General features: G+C 34.7%; 1 protein-coding gene across 1 annotated transcript in view; it reads left to right on the forward strand.

The window, feature by feature from the left end:
- The first annotated feature begins 685 nt into the window (after nucleotides 1-685).
- LOC126281918 (SET and MYND domain-containing protein 4-like) overlaps nucleotides 686-23,055 on the forward strand; it is a 148,320-nt gene continuing 125,950 nt past the window's right edge. Inside the window, exons 1-2 of the mRNA XM_049981247.1 lie at nucleotides 686-929; nucleotides 21,458-21,668. Coding sequence (XP_049837204.1) covers nucleotides 21,468-21,668 — 201 coding nt within the window. The 5' untranslated portion in view covers nucleotides 686-929; nucleotides 21,458-21,467. The remainder of the gene's footprint in view (nucleotides 930-21,457; nucleotides 21,669-23,055) is intronic.

A 23,055-nucleotide genomic window follows, 5' to 3' on the forward strand; every position in this document is an offset into this window, starting at 1 on the left:
GGAAAATAAAGTTATATTTAATAACAAAAAAAGTAAGTTGGTCTTAGCATGCAAAATTAGATGAAGATTGCTCATTGAACAAGCCCAGTTATAACATAAACACAGTCAAATGTATGTCTAAGTGGAAGTCCAAAAACATTCCAAAACAACAGTAACAGCTTCTGTAAAAGTATAAGTTTCTGCACACATTGAAATTTTAAGCCTACTGAGTATACAAGAACAATATGTCTCATGGTAGTATCATGTATTATTTTTGGAAAACAAATAATATAAGTAATTTTACCTAACAGAGTTAAAATACAGAGATAGATTTGAGAGCTCTTGCAATTTGTTCTATCATTGTATACCTGTTTTAAGCTTCTTCATGTTAAAGCAAGTTCCTTTAGTTATCAAGTAAGGCATATTTTATTCATATATCTTCATTGACTTGTCCAATATCCCATCATGGCCTGAGTGTGTAGTTTCACATCAACAGCATAAATCAGAACAAAATGCCTGTGTTCTACATGGCATAGCCTAATAAGGATCAAATAACTGTATTTTTACATTAAAAAGTTTCTGTGTACATTGATTACTTCCATCAACAACTTTACTGAAGCAAACTGTTTTACTGCTCTATTTCAGTCACAAACTGGTCTTAAGAGTGGGAGGGAGGAAATGTTATTTATAGATATTTTTTTGTCACACATGTGGGAAGACTCAGTGACTACAAACTGAATTCTGTAGAGTGCATAACAATAATACTTGTGGCCTTTGTGTTTCTTATGCTAAATCAAATTATAATGCTCAGTGTAACAACTGATTAGTGTATATGTACTTTTTGGAAAGGGTTAAATAAGTCTTTTCATACACTATGTACTGCAACCACATGGTCAACATAAAGTGAAAAAAGAAGTTTCAGCAACTAGAGATTGCTTGTAAAAATTACAGTAAGTATGGTACTGAAATAAATATCAGCTAGGCTTGTTTCTTAATTTGTGTCTGTTTCATCAAAGTTAAATACAAATACTCAATTTTCAACAGAACCATTAAAAATAACATATTCACTATTCTTTAAAATTTTGCAGCTACCCATACATAAGTACCTATAATTCTTGCTTTAGTTTATGCTCTTATAATTAAACTGTTAAGACAAGAAATGTGACTTCACATTCTTTTGCATTTCCCTGCTAATGTTTTCAGTTAATTACGTGACACAATTACATACAGTGTTATTGCAACATTAGATTACATTTAACCCTTTTGAAGGCACCTCAAGCTTATTTCTTTCAGTCAGTACTCATATTACAATACGACAGTGAGATAAATTTTTTCCTTATATTTTTCTTCCTTTAACTACTATTCTCTTGTTATTTTTATGAGAATACAATTGATTTTATCCTTTATATGCCTTTAATGCCTTCATATAAATGTCAGAGTATTGAGTATTATCCTTCCAAATCTTCCACTTGTACTTCTTTAGCATCTGGAACAACTTTTCAAGAAAATATGTACCTAAGAGTGTGCATAATACTAATAGATTATTCACAATGTGGGTGATGTCTCTCTTCAGTAGAGTAAACATATGTAAGCAGGAATTAATCACATTTCTCCTATGCCCAGTTTCTTCAGGTCAGTCTCAATGTTGCACGACTGAAATCACAATGTTATTCATTAGCAAATAATAACACCATTATTGGTCAGAAGCAATAACACTTTCAAGAGACTGAATTGATCAGCTTCTTTATAATTACATGCAATTAATAATACTTGGATTTTTTAAATGCAACTTCAATCAATTATTGTGTGCATATGTAGATCACAATCAGAAAATTTTACTTCTTTTCTCCACAACCTTGAAATGCTGCTAAATCAACTCAAACAGCAATTAACAAATACAATTGTCCTTGGAGATTTTAATGTTAATTTTAAAACCAACTGCAGTAAACAACAAAAACTGACCAATCTGTTCTTATCTTATAATATGACATCAACAGTAACAGAAGACACTCGATGTTTAAATGGGTCTGAAACAATAATTGATCAAGTATTTGATGAAGTATAAGATTAAATGTGAGCATATCACTGAAGTATTAGAGACGAGGTTCTCAGATCATAAGGCAGTCACGTTAACATTATATAATATATCTATTAAGGATCCAGTGGTATATGAAAAATACAGAGAGAAACGATTTGTAAATGAAGACAGCATAAGAGTTTTTAATCACATGTTAAAAAGTATAACTTGGTACACAGAATCGACCTGTGATGTAGATAAAAAATTTGAGTCCTTCCTACAAATTATTGACATTGTTATGATATTGCCTTTCCTATTAAACGAGTCAAAATTAAAACCAAAACAAAGACATGGGTAATACAGGGAATAAAAAAATCTGCAAACACTGTGCGAAAGTTAAACAAATCTGCAAAAAATACTGTTGCATTAAAACCATATGTGAAAATTTACAGGAAAGTATATTAAAAAGTTATAATAGTGACTAAGAAACTATATAATGACTCATATATCAGGGAAGGTACTAACAAAATAAAATCAACCTGTGAGGTAATAAATAGGAGCATAGGTAAACAAAAAAGTAATTAAAAGTGAAGGGGAACAGTTGAGGACCTACTACAGGTAGCCAACATATTCAACACACATTATCACAAATATCGCAACAAAACTAATTCAAGGAAGATGTGATTTCAACTCCAGAGTGCAACTACCAATGAATGATAACACCATGTTTCTATACCCTGTTGCTGCATTAGAGGTACAAAATACCTTAACTCAGTTAAAAAATAAAATGACATGTGGCTGTGATGGGATTCCAGACAATGTAATAAAGAACAGTGCAAGATACATAGATTCACCACTTGCTGACATGATTAACATGTCATTTAGCACAGGAGTCTTCCCAGAAAAACTAAAAAAATTGATTGTCAAGCCTATTTACAAGAAGGGTGGCCAGTATGATGTTATCAATTACCGGCCAATATCATTGTTATCTGGATTTTCAATAGTAATTGAAAGGGTAATGCATGAAAGACTGTCTTATTTTCTTAATAAAAATCAAATTCTAGTTAAAGGGCAATACAGTTTTAGGAAAAATAGGTCAAATGACACAGCAATTTATAACTTTTTAAAACTGATCATAAATTCTGTAGACAAAAATGAATTAAACTGTGGCCTGGTTTAGGACTTGTCTAAGGTTTTCGTTGTCATTGACCATAGTTTACTGCTCAGGAAACTATATTGCTACAGGTTTCGTGGAGTAGCACGTGATTGGTTCAAATCCTATCTTTCTAATATGTATCAGAAGGTAGAGATACAGCATGCGGGGGGAGTCTACTCATCGGCATACCAAAGAGTCAGGTATGGTGTGCTGCAGGGCTCTGTACTGGGGCCATTGCTGTTCTTAATATTTATAAATGATTTGCCAAGCCATTTATCAACAACAGATGCAGTATTGCTTGCTGATGACACCAGTCTATTTGTGAAAGCTACGAATGAAACTGACTTACTGGAGAGAGTGCAGTAGCCACAGAAGAAGCAAACATGTGGTTTACAAACAACAAATTAATTGTTAATGAAAAAGCAGTTTGAATGAACTACAGATATATAACAAACAAGGTAAAATGTGACCTAACTGTAAATATAGAGCAAAGATAAAATAGAGCAAGATAGAGCAAACCCCCCACACTAAATTTTTAGGATTTTGGGTACATGAATATTTAATGTGAGAGAAACACACAGAAATGTTAAACAAAAAATTAAGTCAGTATTGTTATGTTCTTAGAATACTAGAAAATTCCTGTAGTGTTGATGCAGTGTTATATTCATAATTTGCACTCATACATAGCACACTAAGATATGGTATCATATTTTGGGGGAATTCCAGTTTGGCAAAACACTCGTTTGTGTTTCAAAAGAGGGCAATAAGGATAATCAGAAGTATGACACACAGAGAATCATGTAAAAGAGTTTTGAAGGAACTACAAATCACGACTCTACCATGTATCTATATTTATGAAAGTATATGTTTTATGAAGGCACACCAGGAACATTCTTTGTTAAACACTTTGTTCACAACTACAAAACGAGAAATAGAGACAACTTTCATAGAGAAAGTCACACAAAACCTATGTACTAAAAAAGTTTTCTTTATCAGCCAAAAATCTTATTTAGTGCACTACCAAAGGAAATTAAAAGTGTACCAAAATTCCACATATTCAAAAAAGAATTTTAAAAAAATGTTAATTAGCAAGAGTTTTTATAGTGTTAAGGAATAGTTAAATCACCAGTATTCAATATACAGTAAATTATTTCCTTCATCGTAATGACCCAACATGCTCATTGAAAGCTGAATTGTATTTATCTATTATTCTAATTTAGCATGTTATGAATGTTGTTATGCATATGGTTTCATCTTATATGTAATAATATTTTATTTATGGTCATATAATTGCAAATCTTTTCATGTCCTATTTTCTATGCAAGGCAATGTATGACAAATCCTATATCATTTTTATAATGATGAGATACAAGGATGCTAATTAAATAACTAACTAAATAAATAAATCTATTTCACAATTTGTGTTTGATTTGTAATAATTTCTACAACAGAACAAAATAATTTTACAGAAATTTTGTAGAAGCATAAACACTTTTGAACTCAGAGAATAGAACAAAGTCCATTAATATTTGACCATTTTACATGTGATTTGTGTAATCAGATAAAATTTCAGTATAAACAGACAAGCATGTTTATGAGGAAGCTAAAAACCTCCTTATTTAAGTGAAAATTCAGTTATATTATCACAATTCATTCGTGTGGATTGCTCCTTTATATTATTGCAAAAGTATAATTTAAGAAACAGAAGGTGAGGAAGGCAATCAGTCACCTGCAGCTGATTGGTGTTTGGTGAATAGCCCACAAGGAAGCTCTTGGAGTCATAATTTTTCACTTGCAGAATTATACATGCACTTCTATACCAACAACTTTAGCTGCCTACTTCTGTTATTTATCTCTTTTTTGTATGTTCCATGGATAAATGTAGAAATGACATTTCCATGGATGTGAAACATGTGAAGATTATGCTTACATAAATTTACATGTCTATTCAATTATAATTTACTACTCAATGAATAGTAAAATGTTAAATATAAAACAATAAATGATTCTGACTCTGATTTTTATCTTCACTCTTTGGTGATGGCATGTTCAGGACAGTTTAACAGACATAGTTGTTGTCATACAACTTGGAAATCTGTTCAGTGATAAAATATACAGTAAAACTGCATATATACAGACACTAAACTGCATTTGAATGAAAATAACATGATTTACATAAAATACTTCTATTGACATTTGACAAATTATCATCTTCATTCTTTCATGGTGACACTTTCAGAACATTTTAGCAGGGATAGCTGTTGTCATACTACTGGTAATATGTTCAGCAATGCTTATACAGTAAAACTACATAACCACACTACATAATGACCAAATGAAAATACCCTGCTCTACATGAAATACTCATATTAACATTGACAATCATGCAATTGTTTAGCTGTATCTTTTTTTGTGTTGTTGTTAAGCATTCTTTCACAAAAAGGATTATATAAATAATGCTCAGATTTTGTGCTTAACTGAGCACCATATTACTGATAAATGTGCCTTGCCATCTATAGTAAGTTACAGTTTAGTGTCATACTACTGTAGGGAAAGTAAAGACAAAGGTAGAGCAGCAATTTATGTTAAGGATAGTGTAGCATAGAAAGCTATAGATATTAAGAAGTATTGTGGAACAACAATTCGAGGCATGCGCAGCTGAAATAATAAATAATTTCTACACATTAGGAGTGTTGGCAGTAACACCTTAACTTTTCCCCGCAAACTGAATGTTCAAATAACTTATGGCTTTGCTGCCAGGTGCCGGGTGAAACTTTCAACCATAGGTTGCAGCAAATGGATTGGTCTTTAGTATGTAGCCTTGATAATGCTGATACTAAATTTAACAGTTTTATAAATATTCTGTGCTCTTTTTGAAGAAATATTTCCAAAGAAACGGGTCAGAAACAATTCCTCTAATGTTGTAAGTAAGCCTTGGATTACAAAAGATATAAAACAGTCAAGTAAAACCAAAAGGAAAACTTACGCTGCAATAACATTATCTAAAGATATAGGAAAATGGGTACACTATAGACTATACTGTAAAATTTTGAAGAAACTAATACGGAAATCAAAAGCCCTATATTATAAGAAGAAAATAGATAATTCTAATAATAAAATAAAAACAATTTGGAGCATTGTAAAAAAAGAAACAGGAGGAGATACAACAACCAAAGAAGATGTAAATAAAATCAGATATGAAGGTACCGTAGTAGATAACCCCAAAACTGTGGCTGAGATTTTTAATAAACACTTTCTATCAGTAACTCAACAGATTGGTTGCAAGCCCAATGTTGATGAATCTGTAACTCTTTCTCAAGCAGTATATTCAAACACAATTTCAGAAATGCACCTTAGTCCTGTCACTGTAGAAGAAATTCAAAAAATCATCATGTCTCTAAAAAGTAAGAAGTCTGTAGGGGTTGATAATATTTCTAGTAATGTATTGAAATATTCATGCGTGTGGCAAGGGACATGCTCTGTCATATTTTCAATGCTTCCCTTCAGAAAAGTGTTGATCCCAGTGGACTTTAGTATGCCATTGTGAAGCCCCTGTACAAAAAGGTCATAAAACTAAACTAAATATCAACCTGTCTCTTTGCTGACAGCTTTCTCTAAAATTCTGGAAAAGCTAATACATGTAAGAATTACTTATCATCTCATGAAGAGTCGAGTTCTCAGCAAGAGCCAATTTGGCTTTCAAAAGGGCTGTTCAACAGAAGATGCAGTCTATGCACTTGCAAATGAAATCCTAGAAACCCTTAATGAAAAACCAGCTTTAGTCAGTTCTGTACAAAAACAGAAAAAGAGAGAGAGATAAGTGTGATGTGGTAATCAGCCAATAGAAAGAATGGAAGCAACAAAATTTCTTGGATTGCACACTGATTAGAAAATGAACTGTTCTTCACATATTATAGATCTCTGTAAGAGGCTTAGCTCCACAGTTTATGCTTTACTGGTAGTCATCACATGTGTTGAACCTAACACTGCAAAACTGGCACACTACAGCTATTTTCACTCACTCAATGAATACAGCATTATTTGTTTGGGCAACCAGCCATTAGCAAGGAAAGTGTTCATTGCTCAGAATCGAGCTTTAAGAGTTATATGTGGATTGCACCCATGAGACTCATGTAGAAATAGCTTTCAAAAACTTAAAATATACACAGATACATGCCAATATATTTTCTCTCTCATGTGTTTTGTCTGTAAATATATAGAAATATTTCAACCAAACAGTAATTATCATGAGCATAATACACAGAAGAAAAATGACATACGCAGCAAACATAGAAATTTGTTCTTGGTGCAAAAGGGTGTCCCTACACTGGAACAAAACTCTTCAATGCTCTTTCTCCTAAAATAAAGACAGAGATTCATAACAAGAGTAAGTTTAAGAAAGTGCTAAAAATATTTCTGTTAGAAAAAGCTATTTACAGTCTACATGAATTTTTAAATAAATAAATTGTAAAATTTTAATATTATATAATACGAGTTGACATAATGCCCTTAAGAATGTTATTTGACTTGAGGCCTGTATTTGTGTGTGCTCTGTGTCTGTTTTTTCATAGTGCAGTGATAATTCTAAGAAAATATGAAGGGCTTATTTCAATAGTTGTACAAGTCCATTTTTGTTCATTGTGATGTACAGAGTCCTAAAGTTAAATGAACACTGAAAAATCTGCAGTTGAGATACCAGAAATATCCAAGCATATAGCTTCCTGCTAGAGCTGAACCTTTCTTTCTGTTTGTTTGGATCATTAATTGCAGAAGCATTATAGGCAGAAAAGTGGAGGTAATGGACTTGTACCACTATTGAAATAAGCCCTCCATATGTATTGTCTTTTTTCTGTATTGATGTCCAAAGTATTTACTGTATAATTTTTTATATAATTATGTACTCAAATGTTTGTTTATACTATAAGATTATCATATTGTATTTTTATAAAACTGACACATTCTACATGCTTGTGATCACAACACATTTGGACCTATTGAGTAGAATGAGTTATTCAAGAGAAATTGGCAGTGTTTGGTTCTGAAAAAAAAAAGGATTCACTATTCCCTAAGTCATTAACCTCAGGGACAAGGAGGTTAAAATTTTTTGTACCAGCTTACTTCGTCTCTTTGCAATAGGGATAGATTTTTAATTATAGAGGATAATTCCCATGACTAGTGTTATGCAGATGAGATATTGAGTAGCAATACTAAAGTTGCACAGTTGGCTAAATAGTAGTGACAGAAGATTCTTGTGTTTACTCTACATATAACTGTAATCACTCTTTTCTGTACTTAGAGTTTTTTTTATAGGAGAAGAGAATTCCTGCACAAAATAATTCTGTATCACATGATAAAAATATACATAAACAAAATAAGCTGCCTTTGTGACTGTTTGGTCTTCAGTATAACTGAATTCTAAGTGCAGAAGCTGCTGAGCTCAGTCTCTTCCCAGTATGTTGAATGTAATGTTTCCAGTTTAGTTCACAGTTGAACAGTAAGTGAACTTCCAGGCACTTGGTGTTTTTAATGCTTTGTAACTTCTGGTTTTTGAATGTCACTGTGCACTGTTCTTGGTGTTTGGGACATGATCTGAAGTGCATAACATTTGTCTTGTTTAGGCTGGCAGAAAGGGAGTTAACAGTTAATTAGTTACAGACTTTTCATAAAATGTTGTTGGTAATTCTGTACTTGACAGATTTTCAGTTACTGTACTACTACCATCAGCTAACATGTTAAATTAGCATTCAACACTATTCACAGGTGCAGGCAGAACACTAACATACATCAGAACCAATAAAGGACCCAGGATAGAACCTTGTGGGACTCTATGATAAGTAATACCCCTGATTGATGTGACAGTTACTACTGATTTGTAATCCACAGTTTCCAAAATTACATTTTCTTTATGTTTTTGAGGCAGAATTTTATCAGATTACTTAATGGGTTCCTGATGCCACACACCAAAAGTATTTGGTGTCCCATCCAATGGAAGGTTTTAGTCAGATCAAGAATGTACCCTCCAGTGAACTATTCTTGTACAGGGACTCCAAAATACCTTCCAAAAATATGAAGATTACCATCTAGTCAATATATTCTTTGCAGACCAAATTGTCTTTTACTGTATTTAAAATACTGAATATTTCAAGGTGTTTGACAATCTTAACATGTAACAACTTTTCAGATACTTTTGAAAACACTATATGAAGTGAAATCAGCCTGTAAGAGTCTCCCCCTTCCTCTGGAAGAGGTTTCATGGTGGCATATTTCGTCCTCTGTATGGGAATACATCTTGGTGTATTGCTGAGCTAAGTATATGGGTCAGGACCCTAGACATTAAACTAGAGCAACGTTTCAGTAGCTTGCCCAAGGACTATTTTTTAATGACACAAAGATATTCATAAGCTCTCAGTTAGCTATAGGAGATAATATTATTTCACCAAAAGTGTTTGGAGCTTCCTGTTTGAGAATATCCATCTCCTCATGCAGACTGGCTCTACAGCTCATGCACAGTGACACGCAGGAAATGTTAATTGAAGATCTGGGCTATCTTTCCTGTATAACTAATTTCATTATTGATGTAGTTCAGGAGTAAATGTATTGGAAAGTCAATACAAAAAATTAAGATTCTTGAAAAGTGCTCTGCAAGTGGTGAAATTATCTGCTTTACATTTGTTGTTACTAGTAGTTTCAGATGAATAAATACTTTATTCACTTTAGGTCACTATGTCAGAAGGTGATTCCACAAGACAGCAGGTAGTGGAAAAATAACAGCTAACTCCCCCATCTTTTGATCAACAATTGAATGTGTGTGTGTGTGTGTGTGTGTGTGTGTGTGTGTGTGTGTGTGTGTGTGTGTGTGCGCAGGGGGGCTGTAAAATGTAAAATGTGATTTATTAGTCTCATTATATACATTGTACATCGTACAGATCAGACAAGATTAGCAAAAATATAATGTGTACTGATTTACAGACATTCTTTTTACACTATTTTAAGAACAATGCCACTAAATACAACACTACAATAGTTACTAAAAATTAACTGTTAACCAATTTCCTTTGTTGTACACAGACAACACTGCAATATTCGCTATAGATGTTTATTGTTCGAAGGGTCAGACTGTCTTTCATGAATTCTTCAATGGTGTAGTAACATTTCCCTATCAAAATATTTTGGAGTAAACTTTTCAGCAAAACAAGGTTCACTATTAATATGTTTCTTCCTTTTAATTTGTTATATATTTTTGGCTGCAAGTAGAGTGGTGTCTGAGCATAAAGCTTTAATTTATGTGAAGGAATATTTAAGTTTTCCTTGTGGCAAGAACCATAGCTATGCTTAAAATGAAACTTTTCAAGATTATATTGATCATTATATACAAAAATCAAAATTTCAGAAATGTACAATGAAGTAATTGTTAGTATTTTTAATTTCCTTGAGCAGTGGGCTACATGACTCATTTTTGTACACAGCACATGTGTTTCTAATGATTTTCTGCTGAAGAATTAGTAGCCTTGTACTGCTTCTAGAGTTTCCCCAGAAAATTATCCCAAACTAAATAACAAATTCCAAATAACTGTGGTGGACTCTCTTTCTTGTGTCCACATGAGTGGCACCAGATAAAATAAACATTGCAAAAGCTTTTATCAAGGTTTAGGCCAAATAATTTCACATGACTCATGTCTGTCATCAGTTGATTGTTATGGGCTGTTTGTACAGGACAGATTTCTGACAATTTAGAGACAAATTGCATTATCTGGATCTTATTGACATTGAACATTGGTCATTTTTATGGAACCGGGATTCCATTTTCCCCAGAACATTTTTTATACTATCTGGAATCTCTTCTATTGTATCATTTTCTATCAGGACTGATGTGTCATATGCGAACAAGACTGAATGAGCACCAATGGTAAATAATTTATATACAACAAGAACAGGTAAGGTCCCAGTATTGAACCCTGTGGAACTACTTGGGAAATTATTTTCCATTTGGAGTGGCAGTTAACTGAATTTGAAGTTAAAATAGCTCTTTGTTTACTTTCTGTCAGATAAGAGTTGGTCCGCTGTAATTCAGTATTTTCTATCCCATAGCTCTTCAATTTGTGAAGTAATTATGAGTGGTTCACCAAGTCAAAGGCTTTCATTAAATCACAGAATATTCCTGAGACTTTTGTACCCTGGTCTAGTGATGTGCTTATTTTTCTGCAAATTCTCTGATGGCATTTATGGTGCTTTTTCCTCTTTGAAAACCAAACTGATTTTTACAAGTAATGTCATTTACTGTAAGGATGTTTTCTAGTTGTTTTGTCTCAAGTTTTTCAAGTATTTTAGAAAAAATAGGAAAGAGAGAGATAGGCCAGTAGTTTCCCATATCTCCTGGTGATTCATTTTTAAATAATGGCTTAATCTCTGCATATTTTAGGAGATCTGTGAAAGACCCATGTTCAATGGACTGATTTACAGTAATAGTCAGTGGGTATGAAAAAATATGGTGTACTGCCTTGATTACCACAGAAGGTATTTAATAATAATATTGTGTCTTCCACATCTTTCTGAGTGATTTTTCTGAATTTCTTAAAACAAATGTTTTGTATGTCATCTCTATGCTTGATAATCATATTGTCCTGATGGGCTGTCATGTCTACGTCAGATTTTGATATATCTGCAAAGATATCATTGAAGCAGTTTGACATTTGAACATGATTTACAATAATATCACCCTGAACAGACCAGACTGCCTTTGTTTTATTTCTTTGTTTTTTATGAATATACTATTTGTCAGTTTTTTTGCTGCCAGTATCACTTTTTTTAATGTAGTCGTATAGCACTTAACATAACTTACAAAGTTAGGGTTTCTATTTACTTTGAGCTCATTGTGCAGCTGTCTTTCTCTGGCACTTCACATTTTTATGTCTGGTGTAATCCAATTCCATTTATTCCTGACTCTCTTTTGATAAGATTTTGGGTGAAATGTTTCATTGAATACCCCCAAAAAACTATTTAGAAATTTATCAAAATTTTTGTTGCTTGAATCACAGTGGTGTAAAGGCTAGCTTATAATACTTAACTTATCACAAAAAACTCTAAATTTTCTTTGCTAAAATTCCTTCTTATATAAGATTCAGGTTTTAGTTTCTTTGTTTTGGGGAGCTCTATAAACAAAGCTGAGTGATCAGAAATCCCTGGATCTCAGCAAAACTTCCTTGTATCATCAAACTGATAATTTGCAGGTTGCTGAGTGGAAGTTTTCTCTAGTGCACATAGTAAAGTTTAACTTGAAACCAGATTTTTCGATTAAATCGCAAAATTTTTTAATTTCACTACTTTCAATTAGTGTATTTAAGTTGAAATTTCCTGCAATCATAATCTTTTTCTTGGTTTATTTTTTAAGTTTACCTAGGAGATATTGAAATTGATCTAAGAACAATTTAGTAGCAGAACTCCCAGGAATTCTGTAAATTGATACTTTCACAGTACTTAAATCACACAGCTCTACACAACAGCTGTCTAAAATACATTCTTCATTTAGATAGCTAAATTCCTGTTTCACCTTAAAAGCTTAAGGAGGTATGCAGTAAGATACACGAGCCCCCATGAGATTTGTTTTTTCTACAAAAGCTGCTGGCAAGTTTGGAATTACTTATTTTATTTAGAACATCTATGCATTCTTTTGTGAGCCAGTGTTCATTTAAGCAGACTACCTTTGTGTTTGTCACTTCAGAATGTATAACTTGCAGTTCATCAATTTTAGAGTAACCTAGATTTGGACATTTTTCTGCTAAACCATTTAAATTAAGATGCATCAAGATAGAAGTTTTGAGTTTGTTTATACTTTGAAGAGCCTCAGTTGTTCCATTATATTTACAGTTTCCATTTTGGATCACCACTTTTGTTTTCTCACCCCTTTCGGACGTTTTCAGTTTTCCTTGCTTTTAAACATTCTGTGGATGCCTACAATCATTCTGCTGGAAGTCATTGAACCTACCTATTCAAGTTAAGCCCATCCTTTCCAGACACTTACCAATTACAAATTTATTTGAGCCTACATCAATTGCACCCAGCTTGTCGCACTGTTCCCTGATTCCACTGTTTATCAATTTATGTATGTATCACTTAATGACCTTCTGTGTAAAATTGCACTAATGACAGTTTTTGAATTTGCAAACACATTTTTTGCTGAGCAGATCAAGTTCTGTTCTGGATGGAATTTATTCCGACATGAATGAAAACACCTTTGTATTTGTCCTTTTTTCATTTACATTTTCAGTTTCACTTCATTACAAATTTAGAATTATTTAAAAGTGTCTGATGCGATCGGATTGCAGGATGAACATCGATTTCACAGCCTGGAGCTGTAACATTTTTCAGTATGGAGTTGCCAACAACAAGAAAGTCCCTTTTTTCAATCAGTTTTGCTGTATGTTCATCCTTTTTGTAGGTAACTGTTTCCCATTTATATTTGTTTACAGATAGTCTGGTGGGTGGCTTTTGTACATGGTGTGTGTGTGTGTGTGTGTGTGTGTGTGTGTGTGTGTGTGTGTGTGTGTAGTTTTGTAGTTTGACAAAGGATGGGACAGGTAGATTAGTTTGTTTATGTATTAACTCCATTTTAACCATTTACCAAGCTGGACCCCAAGGAACTTTACATCATCATGGAGTCCTTGCAGCAAGCTGCTCATCATAGCATTCCATGTTTCTTCTTTCCTTTCAATGTCTTCTTTAATTTGGTCCTACAGTCTCTTTCTTGGAAGTCCAGTTGGTCTTTGTAATGGCACATTCTTTTCCAAGTAGTGGCAGGGAATTTGGTTACGCTACCTCCTTTTCGCATTACCATACCATTGAAGTCTTGCTGTACTCAGCCTTTAATCCATGGTGCCTTCCACTGGCAGGTCTCTCCTTGTGTGCATATTACTGACTGGCCTCTCCTTGTATTTTGTAGAGCACACCTACAGAATTCCGTCTCACAAGTTTCTAGCTAAGTTCTGTGTCTTTTGATTATGACGGCCATCCAGGCTGTAGGACATGATAGGCAAAAGGAAATTTTGAATATGGCCTGTTTAGCCCTTAGAGATACTTTTTATCCCAGACACATCTTTGTACTAGATTGAAGAATTTGGGTCCTTTGATTACGATGTTGAGAACCTCATGATTGTTACTCCCATCACTTGCCACAGCACTACCAACGTATGTGAAATTATTCAGTCTTAGTCTTCTTCTCCTCCAAAAATAGGTTACATGGAGTGGGTGTTCTACTTATTCACAATGACACTATTTCATGAAGAATCCAGCATGCATGCTTGCAGTGGTAAGTGCAGCTTGATGCCATCTGGCTTTATAATGCAATGCTCTCTGCTTATAAGTGAGGGACCAGCACTGTTTAATTTTACATAAGCTTATAGCTGATCATATTTGGTCAGTTTTTGATCATTTTTTTCAGTATATAGGGACTTGTTATCTCACCAGATACTGGTACGCATAGTATCACGGGACCATATCATAGGAGCATTCTACACTACGTGATCAAAAGTATCTGGACACCCCAAAAACATACATGTTTCATATTTTGTGCATTATGCTGCCACCTACTGCCAGGTACTCCATATCAGTGACCTCAGTAGTCATTAGACATCATGTGACAGCAGAATGGTGTGCTCCACGTAAGTCACGCACTTCGAATGTGGTCAGGTCATGGGGTGTCACTTGTGTCTTACATCTGTACAAGAGGTTTCCACACTCCTAAACATCCCTAGGTTCACTGTTTCCAATGTGATACTGAAGTGGAAATGTGAAGGGACACATACAGCACAAAAGCTTACAGGCCGACCTCGTCTGTTGACTGACAGAGACCACCGACAGTTGAAGAGGGCTGTAATGTGTAATAGGCAGACATCTATCCACATCATCCCATAACAAGAGTAAACATTGGATGATCAAAGACAGGAAAAATGTTGTGTGGAGTGATGAACTACAATGCACAGTGTGGTGATCCGATGACACCTTTTTGATAAATACTTGTATTGGCTGGGAGTAAATGCAAGTTACCTTTTAATCTAGTGTTCTGATGGATGTAAGTCACCATTTTTCCTAATACTGTTATCATTTCCAATTACATTTTTTAAAATATTCGTTAGTGTGCCATGAAAGATTGTGTTTCAAATATTGGTTAACATGACTGTCTAGCTCTGCTCCTTGCGATAATCCTAATGGGTCTTTTTTGGATTCTGAAAGTCTTTAGAGCTGCTGGTAAATTTCCCCAGAATATGAGTCCATATTTTAGAAGTGCATTAAAATATGTGTAACAGGCAGAAATTAGAGCCTGTTCATTTATGCATCCTTTTAGAGTCCTTAAAAGATAGCAGCCTGTGTTCAGCTTGGAATTAATGTGTTCAATATGTTTGTTCTGCTTAAGGTCACTTTTAATCCAAATGCCAAGAAATTTTGTTACTTCTTTATTCAAAATGCATTGTTGGTTGATTGTGATATTTGGTTGTTGTTTTGATACTCAAAGAAATTTATTGCTACTGTTTTCCTGTTGTTATTAAAAGCTGATTCATTTCTAACCATTTACTTAATTAATCTGTAACAGAGTTCACTTCTTGTTAGATATCTAATGCATGCTTCTTGCTTGCAGTCACTGAGAAACAAACAAATCCATTCATTTGCTAATACCCTAATGCCATAGTACTTAAGTTTGTTTATGAGAGTTCTGTGGTTTAATATGTAAAAAGCTTTATTTAAGTCTAAAAATATACCTGCTGTTTTTCATCGGTGGCTTCTAGAATAGTGGGTATGCTCAGTTGATCTCTTACTTTGGTGGAAACCAAGTTGAGAACTGGCAAATATTCAGTTTTAGTTCATACCGAATGAGGTAGCACAATGATTAACAAACTTACATCTGGGAGTATGAGTGTTCAAATCTACATCCAGCCATCCTGATTTAGGTCTTCCATGACTTCCCTAAATTGCTTAAGGCAAATGCTGGAATAGTTCCTTTGCAAGGACATACTAATTTCCGTCTTTCATCCCCACCCCCATTTACGTTCATAAACTTTATTAACTCATTCCAGATAATTTTTTGTCCAGTAGTTTTAGAAAACAGTATGTTAACGTAATGGGGCAAGAGTTTGTAAATTTAATTTTGTCACCAGCTTTGAATATTGGCATAATTTTGTATTTTTTTAGCTTATCAGGGATGATGCCCATCTCTAATGAACAGTCACGTACATGAGTGAGGGAGTCAATAATGTTTTGGAAGGAGAGCTGTAAGATTCTGTTAGATATGCCATCAATTCCTGATTTTTAAATCTGTAAATCTTTGACTGTTTCCTCCCTGCTCACATCATCCTCGAACACTGATAATTTCAGCTTTGATCTTGTTTCCCGCTGGTAGCTGAATTCCAATAGAATTAGTTTTTATTACATTTTAAGCTATTCTGATGAAGTATCTGCTGAATGTATTTACTGTTTCACTTATTCTGTAATAACAAGACAATATTGTAATTAGTTTTCTTGTTTTTCCCCACATTCCTTTAACTTTATTGTACAATTTTTTGCCTGTTTTGTGACCTACTGTAAAATTTTTTGTGTATGTTTTGTAGTGCATGTGCACATCTGCTGTGCAATTATTTTCATTACAGATTTATTTCAGTTTTCTTTTTTTCTGGCAAAGAAGTTCTAATTCCTTTAGTAATCCAGCCATTGCCTCTTCCATTACTTCTCATTTTAACCATTTTCAGAGGGCTTCCACATCATTCAGATTACTAACTTTACCCTGTTCCACAGCATCAGTATGGTATTATGGTATATTTTGGGGTAGCAACAACAACAACAGTCACCTTCTTGACCCACAAAAGAGTTATAAGAGTAATCCACTGTGCACAACAAATTGATTCCTGAGGGCCCCTCTTCCAAAAGTCTTTGATATCCTCCAGCTCCTCTGTATTTTTATGCTAGAAACATGTAAATATGTGACAAAGAATTTAAAAGAGATAAACAAAAGCTTTAACACAAATAGATCCAGAAATATTTAGAACTCTTTGATAGTTTATCTCTTTGGAATAAAATGACATGTCAATGCAATTTTGCATGGTAGCATAGGCCACTGTTTTTACAATAGATCTTGGTGTACATTTTATAGCAGATGACAGTGCAGCACTCAGTGAAGTAAGATTGTCATTTGAGGAGTGCAAGACTGTACTGAAGTGGTACTAGAAGTAAGAAAACATGATGGAGGTGCAACTGCAATGGCATAATGTGTATGTAACTCAGCCACCAACATGTATAACAATTTATTGTATTCAACATAAATTTGAAGCCAATGGTACTGTTCAAGATGTGCATAAGGAAAGGTTTGGACGACCAAAAACATCAACAAGTCCAGCTACCAGCACTGCTGTGTTTGCAACATTTTACTACATTACCTCAAAAATCTGTGAAGCTGGGTGCATGTGGCAGTGGGGTTAGCTGATCAAGCATATAACCATACTGAGGGCTGCAGAGTGTATGGAGTGCATTCCAAGGTCACTGCACACTATGAATGAGGGTGACCCAGATTGAAGGATGGAGTACTATGGGTCATTTGAAGTGATGTTTTGCTAGAATGTATGGTTTGCAGGGACGGTTATCTGGTCTGATGAGGTACAATTCAAACTGAACTGTGATGTAAACCACCACAACTGCACATACTGGGCTCCTGAAAATCCTCATGTTCACGTGGGCAAACATGTGTATCTACCAGATGTTAATATCTGGTATGGACTGTCATTGTGATTTGATTGGCCATTCTTCTTTGAAGATACCTTAACTGGTGAGGTGTATCTTCATATGCTGCAAACATTGATTTTACCTGCCATCTGAGAGGTGTTTGAAATGAAAGATTTTACCAAAAACAAGATCGTGCCCTGCCTCAGAGATGTCAGAGCCTATTTGGATGAAAAACTACCTGTGTGATGGATAGGTCGAAGAGGAACTGTTGAGTACCCACCATCATCTTCAGACCTTACACCTTTTGACATCTACCTAGGACGACCTTGAAAACTGAAGTTTATCAACAGAAGCCAGCTACACTGGATGAGCTACAAGAAACCACTGAGGTATCCTCTGTGGCTAAGTCACCAACAACACTGACAGCCCCAGTTCAGTCAATAGTTCAGTGGCATCGGTGTTGTTTGGCTGCAAATGGGGCAAGAAGTATAATGGTGTATAATTTTGTTCCCTTAATATTGACTATCAAAGAGTGTTTACATTTTTCTGGACCTCTCTGCATACACAAACAATACCAGGCAAAAAGATGAATTCCATGTCCAGTCCGTAATGATATCAGTTTTTAAGACCTTCACTACAAACAGTTCTATAGGAATGTAGAATGGTTTGACACACAAAATAAAAGGTGTTTCCGCATTGTCCTTGTTTTATAAATCCCTAAGGACATTCTTATTAAATCACTTTTTCTACTTAGCCGCAGAACTTTTACATCATGTGAATTACAGCAGACTTGAACAAAAGAATGTGCAAAAACTGCAACTGCTCCTAAAGTAAGAACAGAATTAATTTATTGGACTATTACAATATATTTTTATATTATATGTAATGTGTGTGTGTTTGTGTATGTTTGTGTGTGGGTAGGTGCATGCCGTGTGTGTAAGTGGGCATGCATGCTTGCATTCCAGACTGCATCTTCATGTGCAAATGACATTACCGCAATCAGCAGAGATTTTCTGGATGAATAAAGAACACATCAAATACTTTTCAGAAGTTGAGAAAGACTGCCTATTTATGATTGCCTTGACACATGGCTTTCAGGATGCCGGTTGGCATGAAGGAGGTCATTCTGTTTGAGATACATAATTACATTTTAGCCAAGAATATCTTCTCAGATTCTACAACAGATGGATATCAATAACACTGCACAAAATTTTCATGGATCACTTTTGCTACTATTCTTGTATATGGAAGTGACCTACGCTTTCTTCCAGATACTGAACACAGTTTTTAGTTCAAGATATCTACAGTATATTGTAGTTAAAAGAGGTGTTAACTCAGTTGCAAATTCTGTACATAATGTGATAGGGATTCCATTGGGCTATGGACTATTGTTTCATTTTTGCCTGTATTGCTCATTTTTGTAGTGATGTGGAATTTAATCTTTGGCAGTACTGATCCTCCTTTGTAAGGAAACATTTGAAAACAGATTTTAGCATTTATTGTTTTGTTTTGATTTCAATTCCTTTGTCATCCTTGAGAGTTTGGACAACTTTGGTGCCACTGATAGCCTTTCCTTGTGATCACGATTTCTTTGGGTATTCGGAGGAGTCTTTCAGGAACATTAGGCTACGGTAATTGTTGAAGACTTAACACTTTGCCCTTTTGACAGCTAAATGTGTTTGATTCAGCATCTCTGTATCTATAGACCTATGCTCTGTTTTATATTTATTAAGTAGCAGTTGCTGTTTACTTAGAAGCTTTCATGTAGAGCATGTACATTTTGGAGGGTCCCTCCATCATAAACACTTCAATTGATCACTTGGTCAACTGTCCTTCCAAACTTTAATCACAGTCCCTCTAAATGATCCTGCCAAGACTTAAATGTTTCACATTCATCCTTGAGACACAACCCTGCTGCCTATTTTCCATTTTACTGAACATGTAGATCTTTTTATTTGTCTTTGACAATATAATGTAAGTGGATAGATACAAAAATCTACTCACCCAGCTGCACCAGGAGAAAACATGCACACACAAAAAGGTTTAATTTATGCAAGCTTTTGGAGCTAGTGGCTCCTTCTTCCAGCAGAAGAGGTGAAGGGGAAGGAAGAGGGATGAAGGAAAATGACTGCAGAGATTTAGGAAAAGAGGTACAGTTCAGAAATGTCACCCAGAATACTGGATCAGGAGAGACTTACCAGGTGGGATGAGAAGGAAAGGCTTTCCTTCTCATCCTATCTGTTCAAACATGTGTGAATTCCTAAGGGACCAAACTGCTGAAGTCATCACTCCCTAGACTTGTTGTTGTGGTCTTCAGTCCTGAGACTGGTTTGATGCAGTCCCTAGACTTACACACTACTTAAACTAATTTATGCTACGAACAACACAAACACCCATGCCCGAGAGAGGACTCGAACCTCAGGTGGGAATGGCCGTGCAATCTGTGACATAGCGCCTCTAACCACACTGCCACTCTGTGCAATGCTAAATCTCCCCTGACCTGGGTTTCTGGGTGACTTTTCCGAACTGTACCCCTTTTCCCGAACCTCTCCAGTCCTTTTCCTTCACCCCTCTTCCTTCCCTTCAACTCTTCTGCCAGAAGAAGGATCCACTGGCTCAAGCTTGCATAACTTAAAACTTGTGTGTGTGTGTGTGTGTGCATTCTCTGGCTGCCACTTGGTGAATAGTGGTTAGTAGATTTTTTTAATCTATACAATTATATTATACTGTCAAAAATTGATTATTTTCATTTCTACTTGTTTTAGTTGCCATTTGTGTTTTGGAAACAATTGTTGTTAGAACAGCCTTGTGGTCAGTGATATCAGACATCCTCCGAGAAGTCAGGCCAATTTATGCCATTAGAACTAATATATTTCTGCCGTAAGTCAGCATCTGTGCTACCAGTTCTACTAATAAGTTTTCAGAGAGGTAATTAAGAACTGTTTTGCAGGATGTCTTCTCACATGCACCATTGACAAAACTGTAATGATCCTAATCAGTTGCTGAATGGCTTAAATTCTTTTCCAATGATGAAGGTATGATAGGGGTAAACATGTATTATCGAGCTGTCTTTTCCTCTAAAGTTTTCCAGGTACATCAGGGAGGGAATCTACTGGCTGATAGAGGGATCCAGTTATAAGTTTATGCCCAACCTGATACTGAGTCTTGCCCAAACAATCTCACATGCAGCTTCAATTTATGCCTCAGTGGATTTGAGTTTCTTCTGTACTGCAATGAAAATATCACCTTCACCTCTCCATAGCCTCTTCCTTTGATACACACTTAGATTTACTCCAAAAGTCTCGCTACGATCACTCTCCGTAGCCTCTTCCTTTGATACACACTTAGATTTACTCCAAAAATCTCACTACAATCAGTTTCAGGTTTCTGCCATCTTACTATATCTAGTAGTATGTGAGCTTCATTGCTTTGTTGATACATCTCAACAAGACAACAAAAAATTAAAGTTTTGCATGTGAAGTCACTTATAATTGAGTAACATACAAAAAGAAAGCTTCATCTTATGGTGGCTCTCAAACAATATGTACAATGTGAGTATTCCATAACATAAATTCCTACACTTTAATTTGAAAAATTGTTTGTAGGTTCTTCAGGATGGAAGCAAATAATGTTAGTATTGATCCAGAATTCACCAGGATATGCTCTGAAGCAACACTGCAATCAAAGAAGGAAGGTTTTTTCCTTGTTTATGCAGAATCTGTTGAAGACCAGCTTGGAGAAAAATGGATTCACAAGACATTTTCAAAGCTCAGCACAGATGAAGAAAGAATATCAATTTGCTACTCAGATCCACAGGTATAAATAAAAAGTCATGAAATTATCAGTTTAAAAAAAGTGTATTTTATTTATTCTTTATTTGGTCCTGTTGATTACATGTTATACAGGCAGTGTACAAGTAATATAGGACAAGTCAATCGATGCACTTACATTAGTACATGAAAATTTATACATTACACTGCACAGACATTGGTATATTTAACAATAACAATTACTTGCATGCAGTATTAAAGCCTGCAAACAGTTTAAGTGATTGTTTAAAATAGTAGAATAAGTGACAGTGCATATTTTTATGCTACTGACATTTAAGTAAATTTTCTTCATGGTCGTGGTTTGAACTAATTAAAAGTTTTAACTGCATTTCTTAAGAAGAGGTTTAAGTGAATGTTCAAGAGAGTGGGATACATGGGAGTTCACATTTTATCGTAATGAAACAGATAAATTTATATTTTTGTTACCACAATTTCAGTTAAACTACAAGTAACAGCATCACACTTTATTTTTAAGGGAGTGCTTTTCTTAGGCAGTTTCCCCCCACTCTTATACCTTATAGCTCTAAGTATTCATTCATTGTATAGAAAGTTTGTTTGATGAGGAATAATTTTATTTCCTTTTGAAAACCTGTACATTATTTATTTCTTTTTTTATATTGATGGGGAGCTTATTGAAGACCTTTGTAGCTGACTCAGTAACTCCCCTATGTACTTTAGTGAGAGTTGCAGAGGGTTGGTGAAAATTTTTCACCTGTCGTGTCATGGTTGTGGATGTCACAATTTTTCTGAAAAAAATCCCTGTTGTTGGCTACAAATAACATTGGTGATTATATAAACTGACATGTGATGGTAAGTATCCTGAGAGATTTGAAGAGACCTCTGCAAGATATCCCATTATATTCTGAAGACTTTTTCAACACCTACAGCATTTCACCAGAAGATTATGCCATAGGAGAGAACAGAATAGAAATATGCAAAATATGACAACAACATTATTTCTCTGTCTATTAACTGATGGAGAGCTCTTAGTGCAAAGCACAATGAGCTAAGCTTCTTGACCAGCTGATCAATTTGTTCTTTCCATCTTAGGTGACTATCGGGATACCTAGGAATTTTGTATGTGTGGTTTCATTAATTTTGTGATTGTTAACATGTATTTCAGGAGCTTTATTTTTTTGTCAGAAACTGTATCATATTGGTTTTTGAAAGATTTGAGGTTAGGCTATTCGCAGTGAACCATTTGTGTACTTGAGTAGAGACTGTCATGGCTGTATCCTGCATAGTGGAGTTGGGTGTCATAATCGTTATAGACTGTCTAATACTATTGTTTTGTTAGCATCCTGCTTTTTGTGATAATGCTTTAACATTAAAAAAGATTGCAATCAACCTTCATTTACAAACTTAGCAAATGG

This window comes from Schistocerca gregaria, chromosome 7, assembly GCF_023897955.1.
Source record: "Schistocerca gregaria isolate iqSchGreg1 chromosome 7, iqSchGreg1.2, whole genome shotgun sequence".
Taxonomy (NCBI): Eukaryota; Metazoa; Arthropoda; class Insecta; order Orthoptera; family Acrididae; genus Schistocerca; species Schistocerca gregaria.